General features: G+C 43.3%; 1 protein-coding gene across 1 annotated transcript in view; it reads right to left on the reverse strand.

Moving 5' to 3' along the window:
- Positions 1-12,557, reverse strand: part of LOC133749212 (vomeronasal type-2 receptor 1-like) — a 43,104-nt gene extending 30,547 nt beyond the window's left edge. Inside the window, exons 1-3 of the mRNA XM_062178427.1 lie at positions 12,319-12,557; positions 10,539-10,830; positions 6,659-7,531 (exon numbers count right to left, since the gene is read on the reverse strand). Coding sequence (XP_062034411.1) covers positions 6,659-7,531; positions 10,539-10,830; positions 12,319-12,557 — 1,404 coding nt within the window. The remainder of the gene's footprint in view (positions 1-6,658; positions 7,532-10,538; positions 10,831-12,318) is intronic.
- Positions 12,558-15,951: the final 3,394 nt, after the last annotated feature.

Here is a 15,951-nt window from a genome sequence, read left to right on the forward strand (position 1 = left end):
TAAGAGGCGTAGAAAGAGACACAACATAGCTATTTTGACATTCTTGCCAGAAATACATAACCTTAACCTTATCATGAGACAAGTTAGAAAGACATTCTAAAAATAGCTGACTACTCTAATCAAAAATATCAAGGTTATGAAAAACAAAGAAAGAAAAGGAAGAACTATTACAGATTGTAGACTAAGGAGACACAAAATTTAACTAATGTGCAATCAAGTTCTTTAAAGGTGTATTTATTTATTGGAAAGACAGAGTTAAAAAGGCAGAGAGAGAATAAGAGAGAGAGAGGTCTTCCATCTACTGGTTCATTCCCCATATGGCCATAATGGCCAGAGCTGAGATGACCAGAAGCCAGGAATCTAAGGCTTCTTCTGGGTCTCCCACAAGAGTGCAAGGTTCCAAGCACTTGGGCCACCTTCCACTACTTTTTCAAGCATATTAGAAGGGAGTTTGGCTGTTAAATCTTTACTTAATATATACTAAACTGAGAGCGGCAAGATGGCGAAATAGGAAGGGAGCACACTGATAGTTTGGAAAGACACAGGTTAATAAAAGTGGAGATACTGCAGGGTCAAGGAAGAGTAGGGGAAGAAACAGCAGAGGAAACTCTTCCAGAAGTAGTGATTCACAGTGGACCTGCATGGAGAGCGTGGGAGCCCAAGTTTGGGACACCAGCGGCAGACACAACACACCAGCGCTGGAACGCGAGGTGAGCTGAACCTCAATTGCCCGAGACACCAGCGGGCAAGCGGAAAGAGGAGACTAGAGGGAACGAGGCTTGAAACCCCGGGGGGAAAGTTCACCAGGCTAACTAGAAGAGAGAGAGGAAAAAAAAAAAAAACTGACCGATACGAACACGAGTTTCTCTCTCTCCGCTCACCCTTCAAAGGCTAGCAAGACAAAGAGCAGGCGCCATTTTGGACATACGTCGTAAGCAGGGCGACCTCAGGTCTGCACCGGCCCTGAGCCTAGCAGAAAAACCTGACTCTGGGGGAGGGTGAGATAACAGGAGATTAGGATCTAACTTGGCAACCCAGTGGGAGACTGCAGGAGAATTGGAGCCCACACTGAGGGCAGCACAGATTCCCTGTGTGGTTCTTGGAAAGAGCTTCTGATCTCTGGCTCCTGTGGGTATATCATTCACCTGCTAACTACCTCCAATTACGTTCAGCTGTGTGGAATTACTTCCCTTTTGAATAAAAAAAAAAGAAAAAAAGAAAGATTTACCACGCCTAACCTGGGAGTGTCATCTTTGACACACCCTCAACCCTGAGGAACCAAACAAGCTCTCAGGCCACACCAATCTCCAGCCTCTAAGGCTCCACCGAAAGCAGACAGTCCACTTAATATAGAGCAATAGTATAACAAGAAAAAACACCACAGTGAAGAAACCAAATATCTCCAACATTCCAAACAACAAACGCAAAAACCAAGGTAACAAGAACAAGGAAGACACTATGACACTCCCAAATGAAAAAGACACCCCAATTCAAGATTATGAAGATGATAAGATAGAAGAAATGCAAGAAGCGGATCTCAAAAAATTGATAAGAACATTAAGAAGTTCTCAAAAACAAATTCTTGAACTACAGAAATCCTTAATGGACAAGATAGAAAATCTCTCTCGTGAAAATGAAATCTTAAGGAGGAAACAAAATGAAATGAAACAACTAGTAGAACAAGAAACTGTGATAGTGACGAGAAATCATAATGAAATGAAGAATTCAATAGATCAAATGACAAACACATTAGAGAGCCTTAAAAACAGAATGGGAGAAGCAGAAGAGAGAATATCAGACTTAGAAGACAGAGAACAGGAAAGGAAACAGTCAAATCAAAGAAAAGAAGAGGAAATTAGAAATCTAAAGAATATTGTCAGGAATCCACAGGGTACTATTAAAAAAACCAACATTCGGGTTCTAGGAGTTCCTGAAAGCATGGAGAAGGAGAAAGGATTAGAAGGCATTTTCAGTGAGATACTAGCAGAAAATTTCCCAGGTTTGGAGAAGGAAAGAGGCATCCTAGTACAGGAAGCTTATAGAACCCCTAATAAACATGACCAAAAGAGATCCTCACCACGACATGTTGTAATCAAACTCACCACAGTGAAACATAAAGAAAAGATTCTAAAAGGTGCAAGAGAGAAACGTCAGATTACTCTCAGAGGATCTCCAATTAGACTCACAGCAGACTTTTCATCAGAAACCCTACAAGCTAGAAGGGAATGGCGAGACATAGCCCAGGTACTAAGAGAGAAATTCTGCGAACCCAGAATATTATATCCTGCAAAGCTCTCATTTGTGAATGAAGGTGAAATTAAGACTTTTCATAGCAAACAGAAACTGAAAGAATTTGTTGCCACTCATCCTGCCCTGCAAAAGATGCTTAAAGATGTGTTACACACAGAAACACAGAAACATGGTCACCAATATGAAAGAAGGTAAAGGAAGGAAACCTCACAGCAAAAGATCACAGGAAGCTCAATTTCTCTTGGACATAGAATTAAACTCTGATGCTCTGTTAAAGCAATGTGTTAAAGTAATCTATTATGTTCTCTTGATGTCTGTTAAATTCTAATTGTTCAAAAACACTTGAATTTTTATTAAGAGCTATGGGTTACTTAAATATTTGCTTATTTTCAAAGATTTGAATAATTACCTTGTAACAATGATCAAATTTGGTCTATGTTATGTCATGATTTTAAGGAATCTTATTTCAACCAGATATTTTGGATTTTGAGCCTTCTTGGCATTCTTGACAGGCATTCAAAAAATCAAAGTTTCAAACAATCTGGACTCTAAAATTTCCAGTAAATCTTGGACTTTGGTTTTCCCAGTTTGGGCCCAACTGAAAAAATCGAAGGACCTATGTCTCTCATCTTATAGAGACACCAACTAATCAGGCTATTTGGAGTATATTAGAAGTACTGTCAAGATGTGACCTGGTACCAAATTTTAAGTTTCTATAATGGAAAATGCTATTAATACAAATGTTGGAGAATTAAAAAGTCTATTGATCTTGTGTTACTAGACATGATAGTTATATTAATGAGAAAGCCCCAGAGGCCTAAAGGGTTAAATTTTTGTAAAATCCTGCAGGTGCTTTCAAAAATACTGTGAAGGAAGCAAGTGCCTCTTGTTGGTTGATGAGTTTATAATTTTAAACGTGGCAACTTAAAGTCTTTTGTCATCCACAGTTATATATGATTTGCTGCTCATAAAACTAAAGCCTTGTTGGTTCTGTGCTTAGCTGTCCTCCTATAGGTTCCTATGGACTTTTTCCAGCCACTTCTATTGTATTCAGTACTTTGGGATGGCTCTGTAAACAGATGAAGCCAATAATGTATTAACAGTACCAACTGAGAGAAAGTATGGTTAACTGAGGTTACTAAAAACAAAAAGCAATTCAAATCAATTGGCAATCTACAAAAAGAGTTAAAGATTTTAAAAGCTATTATTAAAATGGCTATATTGGTCTATTATGCTATGTTATATGTGTATGCATATTGTATGTCCACATGGGAAAATTTTATTAAGAGTTTTATTTTAAATGGCTTTTAGATAAGATTGTCCATAAATTTAAGCTGCTAAAATCAATCAAAGATACATTTTAATTCGTGTGACCTGAATCTGTGTATCATATGTTTTAAACTTGTTGGTAGAAAGAAACTAAAAACATTTTAGATGGTTGTGCTTAAGTTTACTGGTTAAACAAACTACACCATGTTAGATATTTAAGAGGTGTTTTCAAATACATGATTCTTAAAATTTATAGAAGGCATTGGACCTTCTGGTAAATGTTTTCTTAAGTTGTTATCTAATGGTTGAAACTGTTTGCTAAGTATTCATGTAATATTGCTATTGTCAGCAATCGATCTAGGACTTGCTCCCTCATTTCTCTATTCTAAGCCCAACTTGTTCTTTCATTTCTCTATTCTCCTCAAGGTAGGAAACTAATTCTATTATGAAGGAATCTGTAGGACACACAATTTAATCTTTAGACCTTATAAAAGAGATGGCTAACATTTTTCTGTAATAGCATAGCCAAAATAAGAACTTAAATAATAATCTCATAGCTAGATTTACTTTGCCATCAGTGAAGTATACAGTAAGTAGGAAAAGGCATCCCTTTCAGACCAAAGGGAAAGAAAGTTTTAAAGTGAGAATATAATTTCCTCATGGGCATTGTCTACCTTAGAAAAACTATTACAGAACATGCCTGTGACTATAGACTTATAGTTCAGGCCACCGAAGATTAGAGATGGGACTTGGGCACTCCCTTGACTTGCATTCTCTGGTCTGCTTTAACACAAACCAGGAGGAAAAGAAAGCTCGGCATCAGAAGCAATGGGTGGCAGGCCTATTAATGGCTGATCTGTACAGTGATCTGCCCTCAAGGAGACCCAACAGGCCAGTCCACTGCAGTGACTTTCAATGTGGTAAGCCTGGGCTTCAGCAGAAGTCAGCTTGTGAAGAGCCCTGGCAGCTCTGCCAAGAGTTGGATCACTGGAAATGGACCTGCCCTGGAGTCGAAGGATGCCCAGGTCAGAGCCACAGATCTTATTGGCTCTAAGCTGAAAAGCCCTTCACTCAGCCCAACTTCCAAAGTGACCACTGCAGCTGAGGGGATGGTCAAGTAGGGTCAGCAACATTGCAGGCAGAACTGTAAATTTCTTGTTAGAGATGCCCCCTGCCTTTACCTGGCCAGCTCTCCTCCCAACCCAGCCAAGTAATGAAAGTCAACAGAGTGCCTTCCCCTAGGAGGTTCACACCTCCCTTAGGATATACCCCATGTGAAGAGATAGATAGGTCTGGGCCTCTTAACTTACAAGGCCTAAAGCCCACCAGATTATTATCAAGCCCCTTCTGTCAGGTTCTATTTGCCTCTCAATTAGAAAACTTAATTGTAGCTTAGACAGTACCTTTCTTAGCTCCTCTATTAATGACTCTGTCCTTTGTTCTAGACCCTGCCTAGCGCACTTGGGCCTCATTCCTTTGTAATCATAACCTCTACTCTACCTCCAATGGCTCTACTCCCAACCTGTATGTACTGATGGTCCTCTTCCCCACTTCATGCTGTATAATTGTTCAAACCTGGTTAATGCCACTCTTAGAATCATTGGTTACTATCCACACCCTGTGCTTTATGACTTTGTCTAAATATGATCAGAGTCGGCAAACTTGGAAGGCTTCCATAGCCTTGGCAACTCATGATGACAGCCTAGAGTGGTTACTGGCACCATAAACTAGAGTGTCAATTTGTTTGGTCAACAACAGGAGTCACTGTGCACTTGCTCCTCATGTGAGATCTCTGTCCTTAATGTGCTGTACATTTTGATTTGATGCTATAACTAGTACTCAAACAGTATGTTTCACTTTGTGTTTCTATATGGGTGCAAACTGTTGAAATCTTTATACTAAATTGATCTTCTGTATATAAGGAGAATTGAAAATGAATCTTGATGTGAATGGAAGGCGAGAGGGAGCGGGAGAGGGGAGGGTTGTGGGTGGGAGGGAAGTTAGGGGAGGGGGAAGCCATTGTAATCCATAAGCTGTACACTGGAAATTTATATTCATTAAATAAAAGTTAAAAAAAAAAAAGAAGGGAGTTTGGGAAAGACCAGAAGTGGAAACACCAGGACTCGAACCAGCACCCATATGGGATGCCGGCACTGCGAGCAGTGGTTTTTTCTGCTACAGCACAGCACTGGCCCCTTATGTGCAATCAATGACACCAAACACCATGAAACTATATAAATTATCATATAGGGCATGATAACTTATATAATGTTGCAGGAAATGATGGAGAGTAAGGGTTATGAAAAAAGAGATGAACTCAGAGAGATGGACAGGGCCTGTGTCATGGAGAACCGATTCTGCCAGACCATGGTGCGCATGCTTTCTCCTTTAGATGTAAGAGGGAAGGCACCAAAGGATAGCCCCAGAAGAGCATCTGATTAGTCTGTATCTCAGTGAGAGCACTCTGGCTCCCATGTTCCAAAACAAGATGCTGGGACACCGCACTGAGACAGAAGATGTGGGGCCAAGCTCCAAGAGAATCCCCCACATCTTCAGGTCCTGGTGTCCACGCCCACGCTGCATGTAGACTGCACCTTCCAGTTTCCCTTGAGGTCAGATAGGACCACATGAGTAATCCCAGCTGACGGCCAGGAGAAGAGTTGTCTGTAATTTCCCAGATGATCCTTCCATGGCAGGCAACATGGCCACTTTGCCCCTTGCCCTTCCTGCCGGTTACAATGTGGACGCGAGGATTGAAGGTGAAGCCCCAACATTATGGGTAGGAAAATGACAAGATAGAAGAAACCTGGGTCCCTAAGTCACCCTCTCAGTCCTAGAATGCTTTTCTTGAAACTTAAACTATACCAAAGGAAAAAATCAATGAATTTAAAGGAAATGCATTTTCTGTTTGGTTTTGGTTTTGGCATGGGGGGCAGGGGGGGATTCCCATCATTTACAACAAACCTAATAACAACTCTGTTAACAAAAGAAAATTAAAAATACCCATTTAGGCCACACATGCAAGGCCTAATTATTGGTCAGCATGTGATGAAATTGTGTCTGTTAAGTACAAAAGTAAATTAATAGCTTTAAGAGAGAGAATTCTGATCATTGTCATGGGGTAAAACAAACTACTTACCTGCCAAGGCTCAAAGTTAGGTAAATGTGAACACTTATATTTTCCAAAGAATGGCCCCTTTTTTTCTTCACATCTGCTCAGAAGATCCAGGGCATAGGCCATCGCGTACACAGCTTGTTTGACATTGTTTGTAATTCGGAGCTGAGACACATCCAGGTAGGTATTTTTAAGATCCTCCAACTTCTCCTCTCCGGTACAGAATCTATCAGACATGGCATGTAATCGGTCTTCCTTGCCAGTCATGTTCACCCTGTGGTCAGTATTGTATGGGACACTACTATTGGGCCAGGTGCAGTTAAAAGCTGTTTGCCAGAATTCAATGGTCAGGACGTCATTCGGATCCCTGCTGGGATGTATGTCATAAAGAAATTCCTTTAATCCTGGTATATCACTTCTTGGTACTGCAAACCCAATACTCCCACCAAAATATGGGAAATATTCCGGTTTTGCAATGGAGGCTGAGGTAATCCACGCTTCACTTGCTATCCATGTCCTGTCAGTTATGTTATGGTAAACCATTTCCAGCACAAAAGGACTGAGGTCAATGTCGGATGTATAAAGCACAATGACTTTCGCAGTGGAGGTCCTTACAGCGTCAACAACTTTTTGCATTTTCTCCCTGGAATAGACTTTGGGCAGGATCTCGGAGAACGCAGTGCAGAGGTTGACACTCTCCAATTTTTCCTTAAAAACCTTCACTCCATATTTTCCATAATCATCATCAGCTGCTATAGTGCCTATCCAGACCCAGCCAAAGTGTTGGATAAGTTTTACCATGGCCTCAGACTGGAACTTATCACTGGCTATGGTGCGAATATAAGATGGAAACTGGTATTTGTCACTAAGAACTGTGCAGGTAGAGGCATAGCCCACCTACAATTGAAAATATTTGTGTAATTATTAGGGAGCAATAGCAAATCTTACATTATACAATTTCAGAATATACTGGTTGCAGAAGGAGGGAGCTCAGCAGTTCTCCATTTATTCTCAGATCTATGCACAGATGAAACAACTAATATTCCTCTCCCTTCTCTCAAGAAAGGACTGTTGGAGAGAACACTCTGCACCTTTCCAGCCATCCTTTTCCCACCCTAGCCCAAGAGAAAAGCCAATAATTAGGATGTAACATTCAATGTACCACTTTTCCCAAAAGGGATCTTAGCACAGTCACTTCCCCATTCCTCTACATTCATCTGAGACAGGGTGAGTAAGTCAAGACATCTAAGATCTTCCTCAGATTTAACATCTTATCCATAGAGATGACAAAGCGAATCGACTCACAGCCCATTTGGCAAACCCAGAGTCTCCTCTCTCTTTTTCTCTGTGTGTGTGTGCATGTTTGCATGGTGGTGGTTGTCTGTGCACACATGTGTATTGTCTTTCTCTTTCTCTCTCTCTCTTGCCCTCCTCCTCTTTATCTTCTTTCTCCTCCACCTCCTCTTTGTCTTCCTTCTTCTCTTCCTCTCCCTCTTCTTTCTCTTCTTCTGTTCCTCTCCCTTTTTCTTTTCTTTCTTTCTTTTTTTTTTTTTTTTTTTTGTGACAGGCAGAGTGGACAGTGAGAGAGAGAGACAGAGAGAAAGGTCTTCCTTTGCCGTTGGTTCACCCTCCAATGGCCGCTGTGGCCAGTGCGCTGCAGCTGGCGCACCGCGCTGATCCGAAGGCAGGAGCCAGGTGCTTCTCCTGGTCTCCCATGGGGTGCAGGGCCCAAGCACTTGGGCCATCCTCCACTGCACTCCTGGGCCACAGCAGAGAGCTGGCCTGGAAGAGAGGCAACTGGGACAGAATCCGGCGCCTCGACCAGGACTAGAACCCGGTGTGCTGGCACCGCAAGGGGGAGGATTAGCCTATTGAGCTGCAGCACCGGCTCCTCTCCCTTTTTTCAATATCCACCACTTTCTTACTCTCCTCTTCTCTTTCCTTTTATCTCTCTACCAGGATTTCTGGTTTGCAGATCCTAAGACTGAGCTTGAAAAAGGTGATTAAAAAGCACCACTTTGGGGGCTAGTGCCATGGCTCACTTGGTTAATCCGCTGCCTGCGGTACCGGCACTCCAGGTTCTAGTCCCAGTTGGGGCCCTGGATTCTATCCCGGCTGCTCCTCTTCCAGTCCAGCTCTCTGCTATGGCCCGGGAGAGCAGTGGAGGATGGCTCAGGTGCTTGGGCCCTGCACCCGCTGGAAAGACCAGGAGGAAGCACATGGCTCCTGGCCTTGGATCGGCGCAGCGCCGGCCATAGCAGCCATTTGGGGAGTGAACCAATGGAAGGAAGACCTTTCTCTCTGTCTCTCTCTCTCTCACTGTCTATAACTCTACCTGTCAAATAAAAATAAATAAATAAATAAAGTCCCACTTCAATCTCAAGTTCAAGTCATGATCTCCAACAAATTTGCCAGAAGCCCTCATTTTATTGACACTCTGTAGATAAATATAAATTAAATTTTTTTCTTAACTTGCTTAACAATTCTTGTACGTACTTACCTTCTGTGAGAACTTAAGAATGTCTCGGGTGACTGGGAATTTCTAGCTATCTTACCTGCATTTTTATCTATCTTCCTCTCAACCTAACTGACGATACAGTGAAATCACACGTCACACTCTTATCACATCCCATTCTCATCTGATGTTATTAATATACCGCCTCCTGGCAAACATTCTGTGTACTAATTCCACTTCTCTGTGACTGGCAACTCCCTCAGGAATGCGCCAGAATATTACTATCCTCTGTTTCCTTTACCGCTTGTCCTACTTTTACTCCATTGACCAAGTCTACAATCTTCTGTGGAATCATCTTAGGAAAGAATCTGGTTTCAGAAGCAGAGATCCTGGTTTCTAATCATAGCTACGTAACTGATCAGTGGGAGATCTCAGGCAAACCACTTACCTCCCCTGAACCTCCCTTTCTCTGTGAGGGAAATCAGGGTAATGACAGACACACATTCTTAGGCTGCTCATTTAGTCGATGAGATAATCAACATGAAAGCGTCTCTCATATACATGTCTTTTACCTTTTTCTCAGATGCATTGCAAGGACTTGAACAAGAAGATTGATCTAGAGGTTTCTAGATTCTGCCTGGACCACAGTGGGAGACAGAGCTCACGGCTCACAGCAGCAGCAGCTGTCTGAGCTGCAGGAAGCCCACACCGAAGCTGGAAGCGGTGTCTCCCATCCCTACTCTTCCTTCTGTTGCTCCTAATTTGTATTTGCAGCATTACAAGGAATATTATTTAACACTACATTTTACAAGTATTTCAAATTCTCCCATGACTTCAGTAACTTCAGTAAGCTTAGTCATCCTTCACATTCATAAGTCCTCACTATGAATCCTTCAATGGCCCATCCTTAGGAATGCTTACAGAGCTCTATTTATGCTTCCTTAATAACCTGTTCTTCTTCATATCATCTTTTCTTGTGTTTAAATGTGTTATTGTCTCCAAATTTAAATAACTGAAAAAGTTAGCATCTCTAGACTCTAGCCATCCTCTGAAAGTCCGAGACCCATTCCACATGTCAGTGCATGAACAAAAAGGGTCTTGAATAATAAGTGCTAACATAGACAACAATCAAAATGAGTTCCCAATACCATCCATCAATCAGCCACCATGCTACAGAGAACTGCGCACAGTGAGATGGAAACATACAAATCACTGGGTCACAGCCTCAAGCCAAAAATTAAAGCAGGATCCCAGCGGATATGGAAGAGTCTCAAGTCACCTCTCAGCAGACTTCAAAAAACACTTGCTACATCATTAGAGACAGCAGCATCATTCATCCCTGCAACTTAATTCAGCCTCACCTGGGCACCTTGCTATTTGCTGCAACTTAACACAGACCAAGTGTGTGTTTCTTTATAAGTTAGCACCCAACATAATACTTGGCCATACCTGAGGTAAATAATACAACCCCAGAATTCTTGAAACAGCAATTGATAAGGACGATCCACCTGACCCAACGATTCCTGCCAAGTATGACCCAGTACTGTTTAGAAAATTGGGCCTGTTTTCTTCCTGCCCTGTGAGTAGTACCAATGCCGATTCCGTTGCTTTGGAGATGCTGAAACAGGTGTCAAAGATCTGATAGCCCAGAGTAGAATTAGGCAAAATGTCTTTCCTTTCATTAATCTCTTTGATTGTGTGTATCATGGTTTTCATCCAGCGGAATCCCCGGAAGTTAAACCTGAAAACAAATAGCTTTTGTCAGACATGAGCATGCGGCAGGGCTTTGGGAGGAAAACCAGCTCTTTGTTGGGGTTGGTAAGAGTGGCTTTTACCCAAATATCAGCAGGCACCTCCCTATCTGAGATAATTAATTTTTCCTAAAACTTTCCAAGTTTAAGACTCCACAGTGAATGATCTTCATTGTTCACTGATTTTGATGGGAAGAAGCTTTTTGGAAGTCTTCTTGCCCTCTGTATATTTCATTTACTGTGATCATTTCAACTGCTGATTATCTCCTCTCACAAAAATATTCTTATATTCATCCGGGCTGTTGTTGTGGCATAACTGGTTATGGCCCTGGCCTGAAGCACCAGGATCCCACATGGGTGCCGGTTCTAGTCCCGGCCACTCCTCTTCTGATCCAGCTCTCTGCTATCGCCTGGGAAAGCAGTAGAAGATGGCCCAAGTCCTTGGGTTCTGCACCCACGTGGGAGCCCCGGAAGAAACTCCTAGCTCCTGGCTTCGTATCGGTGCAACTCTGGCCATTGCAGCCAATTGGGAAGTGAACCAGTGGATGGAAGATTTCTCTCTGTCTGTACTTCTCTCTGTAACTCTTTCAAATAAATGAATAAATCTTTAAAAAATTTCTTACATTCTTAACTTTCTTCTCCAAACCAGGCACCCAATAACCCCTGATGTATTTTCCCCATCTATTGCAGTCCCAGGGGTCATATGAGTCTCCTCTCTTCTCTTATTTTCTTCTGTACATTAATTATAACTTTAAAACACACAAAGATACTTAGGGTAGCAATAGAAAAATTCATATATACTAACTCAAATAACATCTTTCTGCCATAATTTGATTGTTGATATTGAAGACATTCACCCAAGAATCCTTCTTTAAGGACTATTTGGACTTTAAGGACTGGTAGCTTGGAGGTGAGAGGATGAGGGGAGGAAGCCTTCAGCAACTGAAGGAACCTTGCCATTAATTTTAGTTCAGAAAGCAATCATTTGTTCCCACATGCTGTATCCTCACTTGAGGTGAGCTTAGTTTATAACCACCAGCAATACAACTATAACAGTGCCTTCCTAATTCTGCTTCAGTGCTTCTCAGCCCTCACTGTGTGCCTGAATCACCAGGCAGGCTGTCAAAATGCAGATTCTGACTCAGCAGGTCGGGAGGCAGCCCAGGATTCCACATTTCCAGCAAGCTCTCAGGAGATATTGACCCCTCTCCAAGGAGTGATGTTCCATATTATACAAAATGTGCTCCTTTTTGTCTGAGATGCCCAAGTGGGCAAACACCCACTGGAGAGTAGCCTGTTCCAATTAATAAGCAATCCGAGAATGTTCACCTTGGAGAAACTGAGGCCCAGAAACAAGAACTGTCTATCCTGAGTCAAACAGATAGTCAGGGATCCTGGAGCAAATGCTGCCCATCACACCCTCTGCTGCGCCCCGCCCCTGCTATTGCTATAGAGAGAAGACTGCGAGAGAGGCTTACCCTTCACACTTCGCTGATACTGGCTCCAGTATAGACTCGTTTGCTGGGATGGTCCTGGAGTGAATAGGAAACAGGCCTCCAATGATCACTGAATGGTTTTGGGCATCTACATACCCATTCAAATCAAACTTGCCCAGCAACCTGCAGGTCTGTTCCTCCTCTTCTTGGCCTTCAGTGCCCCATACAGCCCACAAAAATGCAAGAAATCCTAGAACCAAGCATTTCTTTCTGCTGGCCATCTTAACAAGCTGAGTGCTGGGGAAATGGCCAGTGTTGAAATGATACAAGCTGTGATGAGGCAGCGTGATAGAGTAGCACCCGAGGGCTTGTGAGCCTCATCCCAGTGGACTCAGCTTGCCACTACTTGCTACATAATTGTCATCTCTCAATCAGGGAGCCTCCTGCTCATGTGCAATGTCTGGATCTGGACTAGGAACTGAGAGCCCTTCTGAACAGAGCCTCATAGAAATCTCTGGTACGCTTGGCAGCAATGTGCGACATCGTCGTGGCTTTGGGGTTTAGAAGAGCCTTCATGTCAGCTACACTGTCCTTTCTTGGTTATCGAAGGTCAGCCCTATCCATTCTCACATCAACCCCACTTGCAGGCCTGTCCCTCTCATCAAAAGTGAGAAAGGGTATCCTATTTCACCTCAAAGTATAGAAAAGCTTACACCAGGCCAAGCTCTTTCCTTAGGGCTATAAAAAAGCTGAGCGGAAAATCAAGAGATCTGAACTAGAGACATCACTTTGCACTGTGATCTGCCACTTTTTTAGTGTGGTTGTAAGAAAGTCACTTAATTTCTGTGCCTCAACGTCTTCATCGGTGATGGGAGGTGATATACAAAGCTACTTTAGAAACATTTTGCAAAGCCTATATGGTTTGACGAACATTTTTCACGTGCATCATTTTCTCGAGCTGCGCCTCGAGGTGACGCACTGTCCTCAGCTCAGTCTCATGCGTTTATCCCAGTCCAGGCTCACTTCCCGATTCTTCCCTGAGGCTGCCTCCCCCATCCTTTCTTACCTGATCCCTTCCCGGGGGGGGGGGGGGGGGTGTCCTCCAATCTCTCAACTCAGGTCAGCTCAACCTGGATCCCTGTCTCCCTGCCTTCCCTTTGGACCCTCTCAAAATCTCCTCCTGGAGTCTAAATATGAAGTTGTAAGAACACAACCCAGGAAAGCAAGGGTATTTCAAAAAGTCTGTAGAAAACTAGAATTAAAGAGTTTATTTTAGTGTATATTTATTTTGCAATCTATTCATAGTCTCCTCACAATATATATTTTTATAATACTATTTCCTGTGAGCTTTTTGAAGAATGTTTTATGTATCAGAACCATGAATAATGTGAGTACCCTTTGATCATGTGGTTTTACTTCAAATTATTTATCTGATGGAAGCAAAAGAAGACCCACACAAACCTGATGTATAAGGATATTTAGTGCCGTGTTTATTTATCCTAGTAAAAATGAAACAAAGTAAATGCACACAATAGGGAACTGCCTAATCAAGTATGGTCTGTTCACATGACAGAGTACACAGGAACCGCTGAGGTCATGTTAAAGCTCACAAGATGTATAAGTGAAGAGAGCAGAGAAAGCAGTGTATAAAGTTGCCTCTAAGCTTCTAAATTTTACTAATACTCAGTAGTACTCTTTCACCTGCATATTTCCATGAAAAGATCTAAAAGAGACCACTGCAGGCCTGAAGTTGAAAGAAATGGGGGGAAAAAAGCCCCTTTCTCACTACTTTGACAACTCAGTCAGACCATGATACTGCTGCATTACCAGTCACACGGGCGCCACCTCCCTTTCCCCACCAAGCTCGTTTCCCTCACCTCATTCCCACAGAAAGATTTCTACCTTGTTCTAAGTGTAATCTCCACTTGATCCCAAAGAAACCCAACAAGGAGTCTCCTGCTCCCAGCTTTGAGCTCAGGGATAGGCCACGGCCTGTCTCAGAACCATCCGGAACTACTCTGTGCTCCATGCTGTTCTCGCTGTCTTACCAGAAGACGGCTCCACAGATTTCTGCAGCTACCTCATGTATCCAGTGCTTCTGCCATTCCCAGGATAATAGTATAGTTTGCCAAGGTCACAGAGATTATATCCTCCAAATGTAGCAGAATTCATCAAAGATGAGGGAAAACAACATCTGAGCTCTTTATTATTTTTAAGATTTTTTTTGAAAGGCAGAGTTACAGAGAGAGGAGAGAAAAAGAGGGAGAGACAGAGATCCTCCATCCACTAGTTCACTCCTTAGATGGCCACAGAAACCACGGCTAGGCCAGCTCGAAGGCAGGAGCCCAGAGGTTTGTCTGGGTCTCCCACATTGTTGCAGGAAGCCAGGTCAGAAGCATTCAGGACTAAAACCAGCACTGCAGTGTGCAATGTGGGTGTCTCAGGAGGCAGCTTAACCCACCTCTCTTATATTTCATGCACTGCAAGTATTTCCCTTTACTTCACCAAGCACAGTTATCATAGTGAACTTAAAATCCTTATCCAGGTGCCGATTCCGTTACTCACTTGGTTAATCCTACGTCTGTGGCACAAGAATCCCATATGTGCACCGGGTCTAGTCCCGGTTGCTCCCCTTCCAGGCCAGCTCTCTGCTGTGGCCTGGGAGGGCAGTGGAGGATGGCCCAAGTGCTTGGGCCCTGCACCCGCATGGGAGACCAGGAGAAGCACCTGGCTCCTGGCTTCAGATCGGTGCAGTTCCGGCCGTAGCAGCCATTTGGTGGGTGAACCAACGGAAGGAAGACCTTTCTCTCTGTATCTCTCTCTCACTGTCTTTAACTCTACCTGTCAAATAAATTAAAAAAAAAAAACACCTTATCTGCTCTTTCTTGCTCTAGTCATTTCTGTGTTTTATTCCATCTAAATATTGAAAGATAAATTTCCCTTTAAAAATTAGTGAAGCCAGGGAAACCTGCTCTAATTATGTCTCTCCTTTGCTCAACATCCCTCAATGCCTCCCTGCACCGGAGGATAATGTTGAAACCCAGCAAAGTGATCTAAAGGCTGAACTGTCTCCAGCCCACGCCCTTTCAGCTTCCTACCCAGTGCTGCTCTGCACAAGGACTGTGCTCCAGGAGTTTGGTTTGCCCTCAGTTTGCTTGCTGCTCCCTTGAAATGCCTATTATTTTTTATTGCTGCTGTTCCTTTCTCCCTACTCAATCTCCCTTGCTTGCTACCTACACAAACTGAAACCCACTTACTGGAACTCCAGGCCATGGTAAGATCCCCACTGACCACTGCAGAGACGGAAAGGAGCGTGTCCTCCTCTGCTCATCCATCCCGATTGTCTGAACTACTGTGGGCACATTGCTCACAGAGGGCTTCTTTTTTATTTGAAAGAGTTCCAGAGAGGCAGAGGCAGGGAGAAGGAGAGAGAGAGTCAGAGAGAGACAAAGAAACAGAGACAGAGAGGCTGGCGCCGTGGCTTAACAGGCTAATCCTCCGCCTTGCGGCGCTGGCACACCGGGTTCTAGTCCCGGTTGGGGCGCCGGATTCTATCCCGGCTGCCCCTCTTCCAGGCCAGCTCTCTGCTATGGCCCAGGAAGGCAGTGGAGGATGGCCCAAGTCCTTGAGCCCTGCACCCGCATGGGAGACCAGGAGAAGCACCTGGCTCCTGGC

This window comes from Lepus europaeus, chromosome 2 (genome assembly GCF_033115175.1).
Source record: "Lepus europaeus isolate LE1 chromosome 2, mLepTim1.pri, whole genome shotgun sequence".
In the NCBI taxonomy this organism is placed as follows: Eukaryota; Metazoa; Chordata; class Mammalia; order Lagomorpha; family Leporidae; genus Lepus; species Lepus europaeus.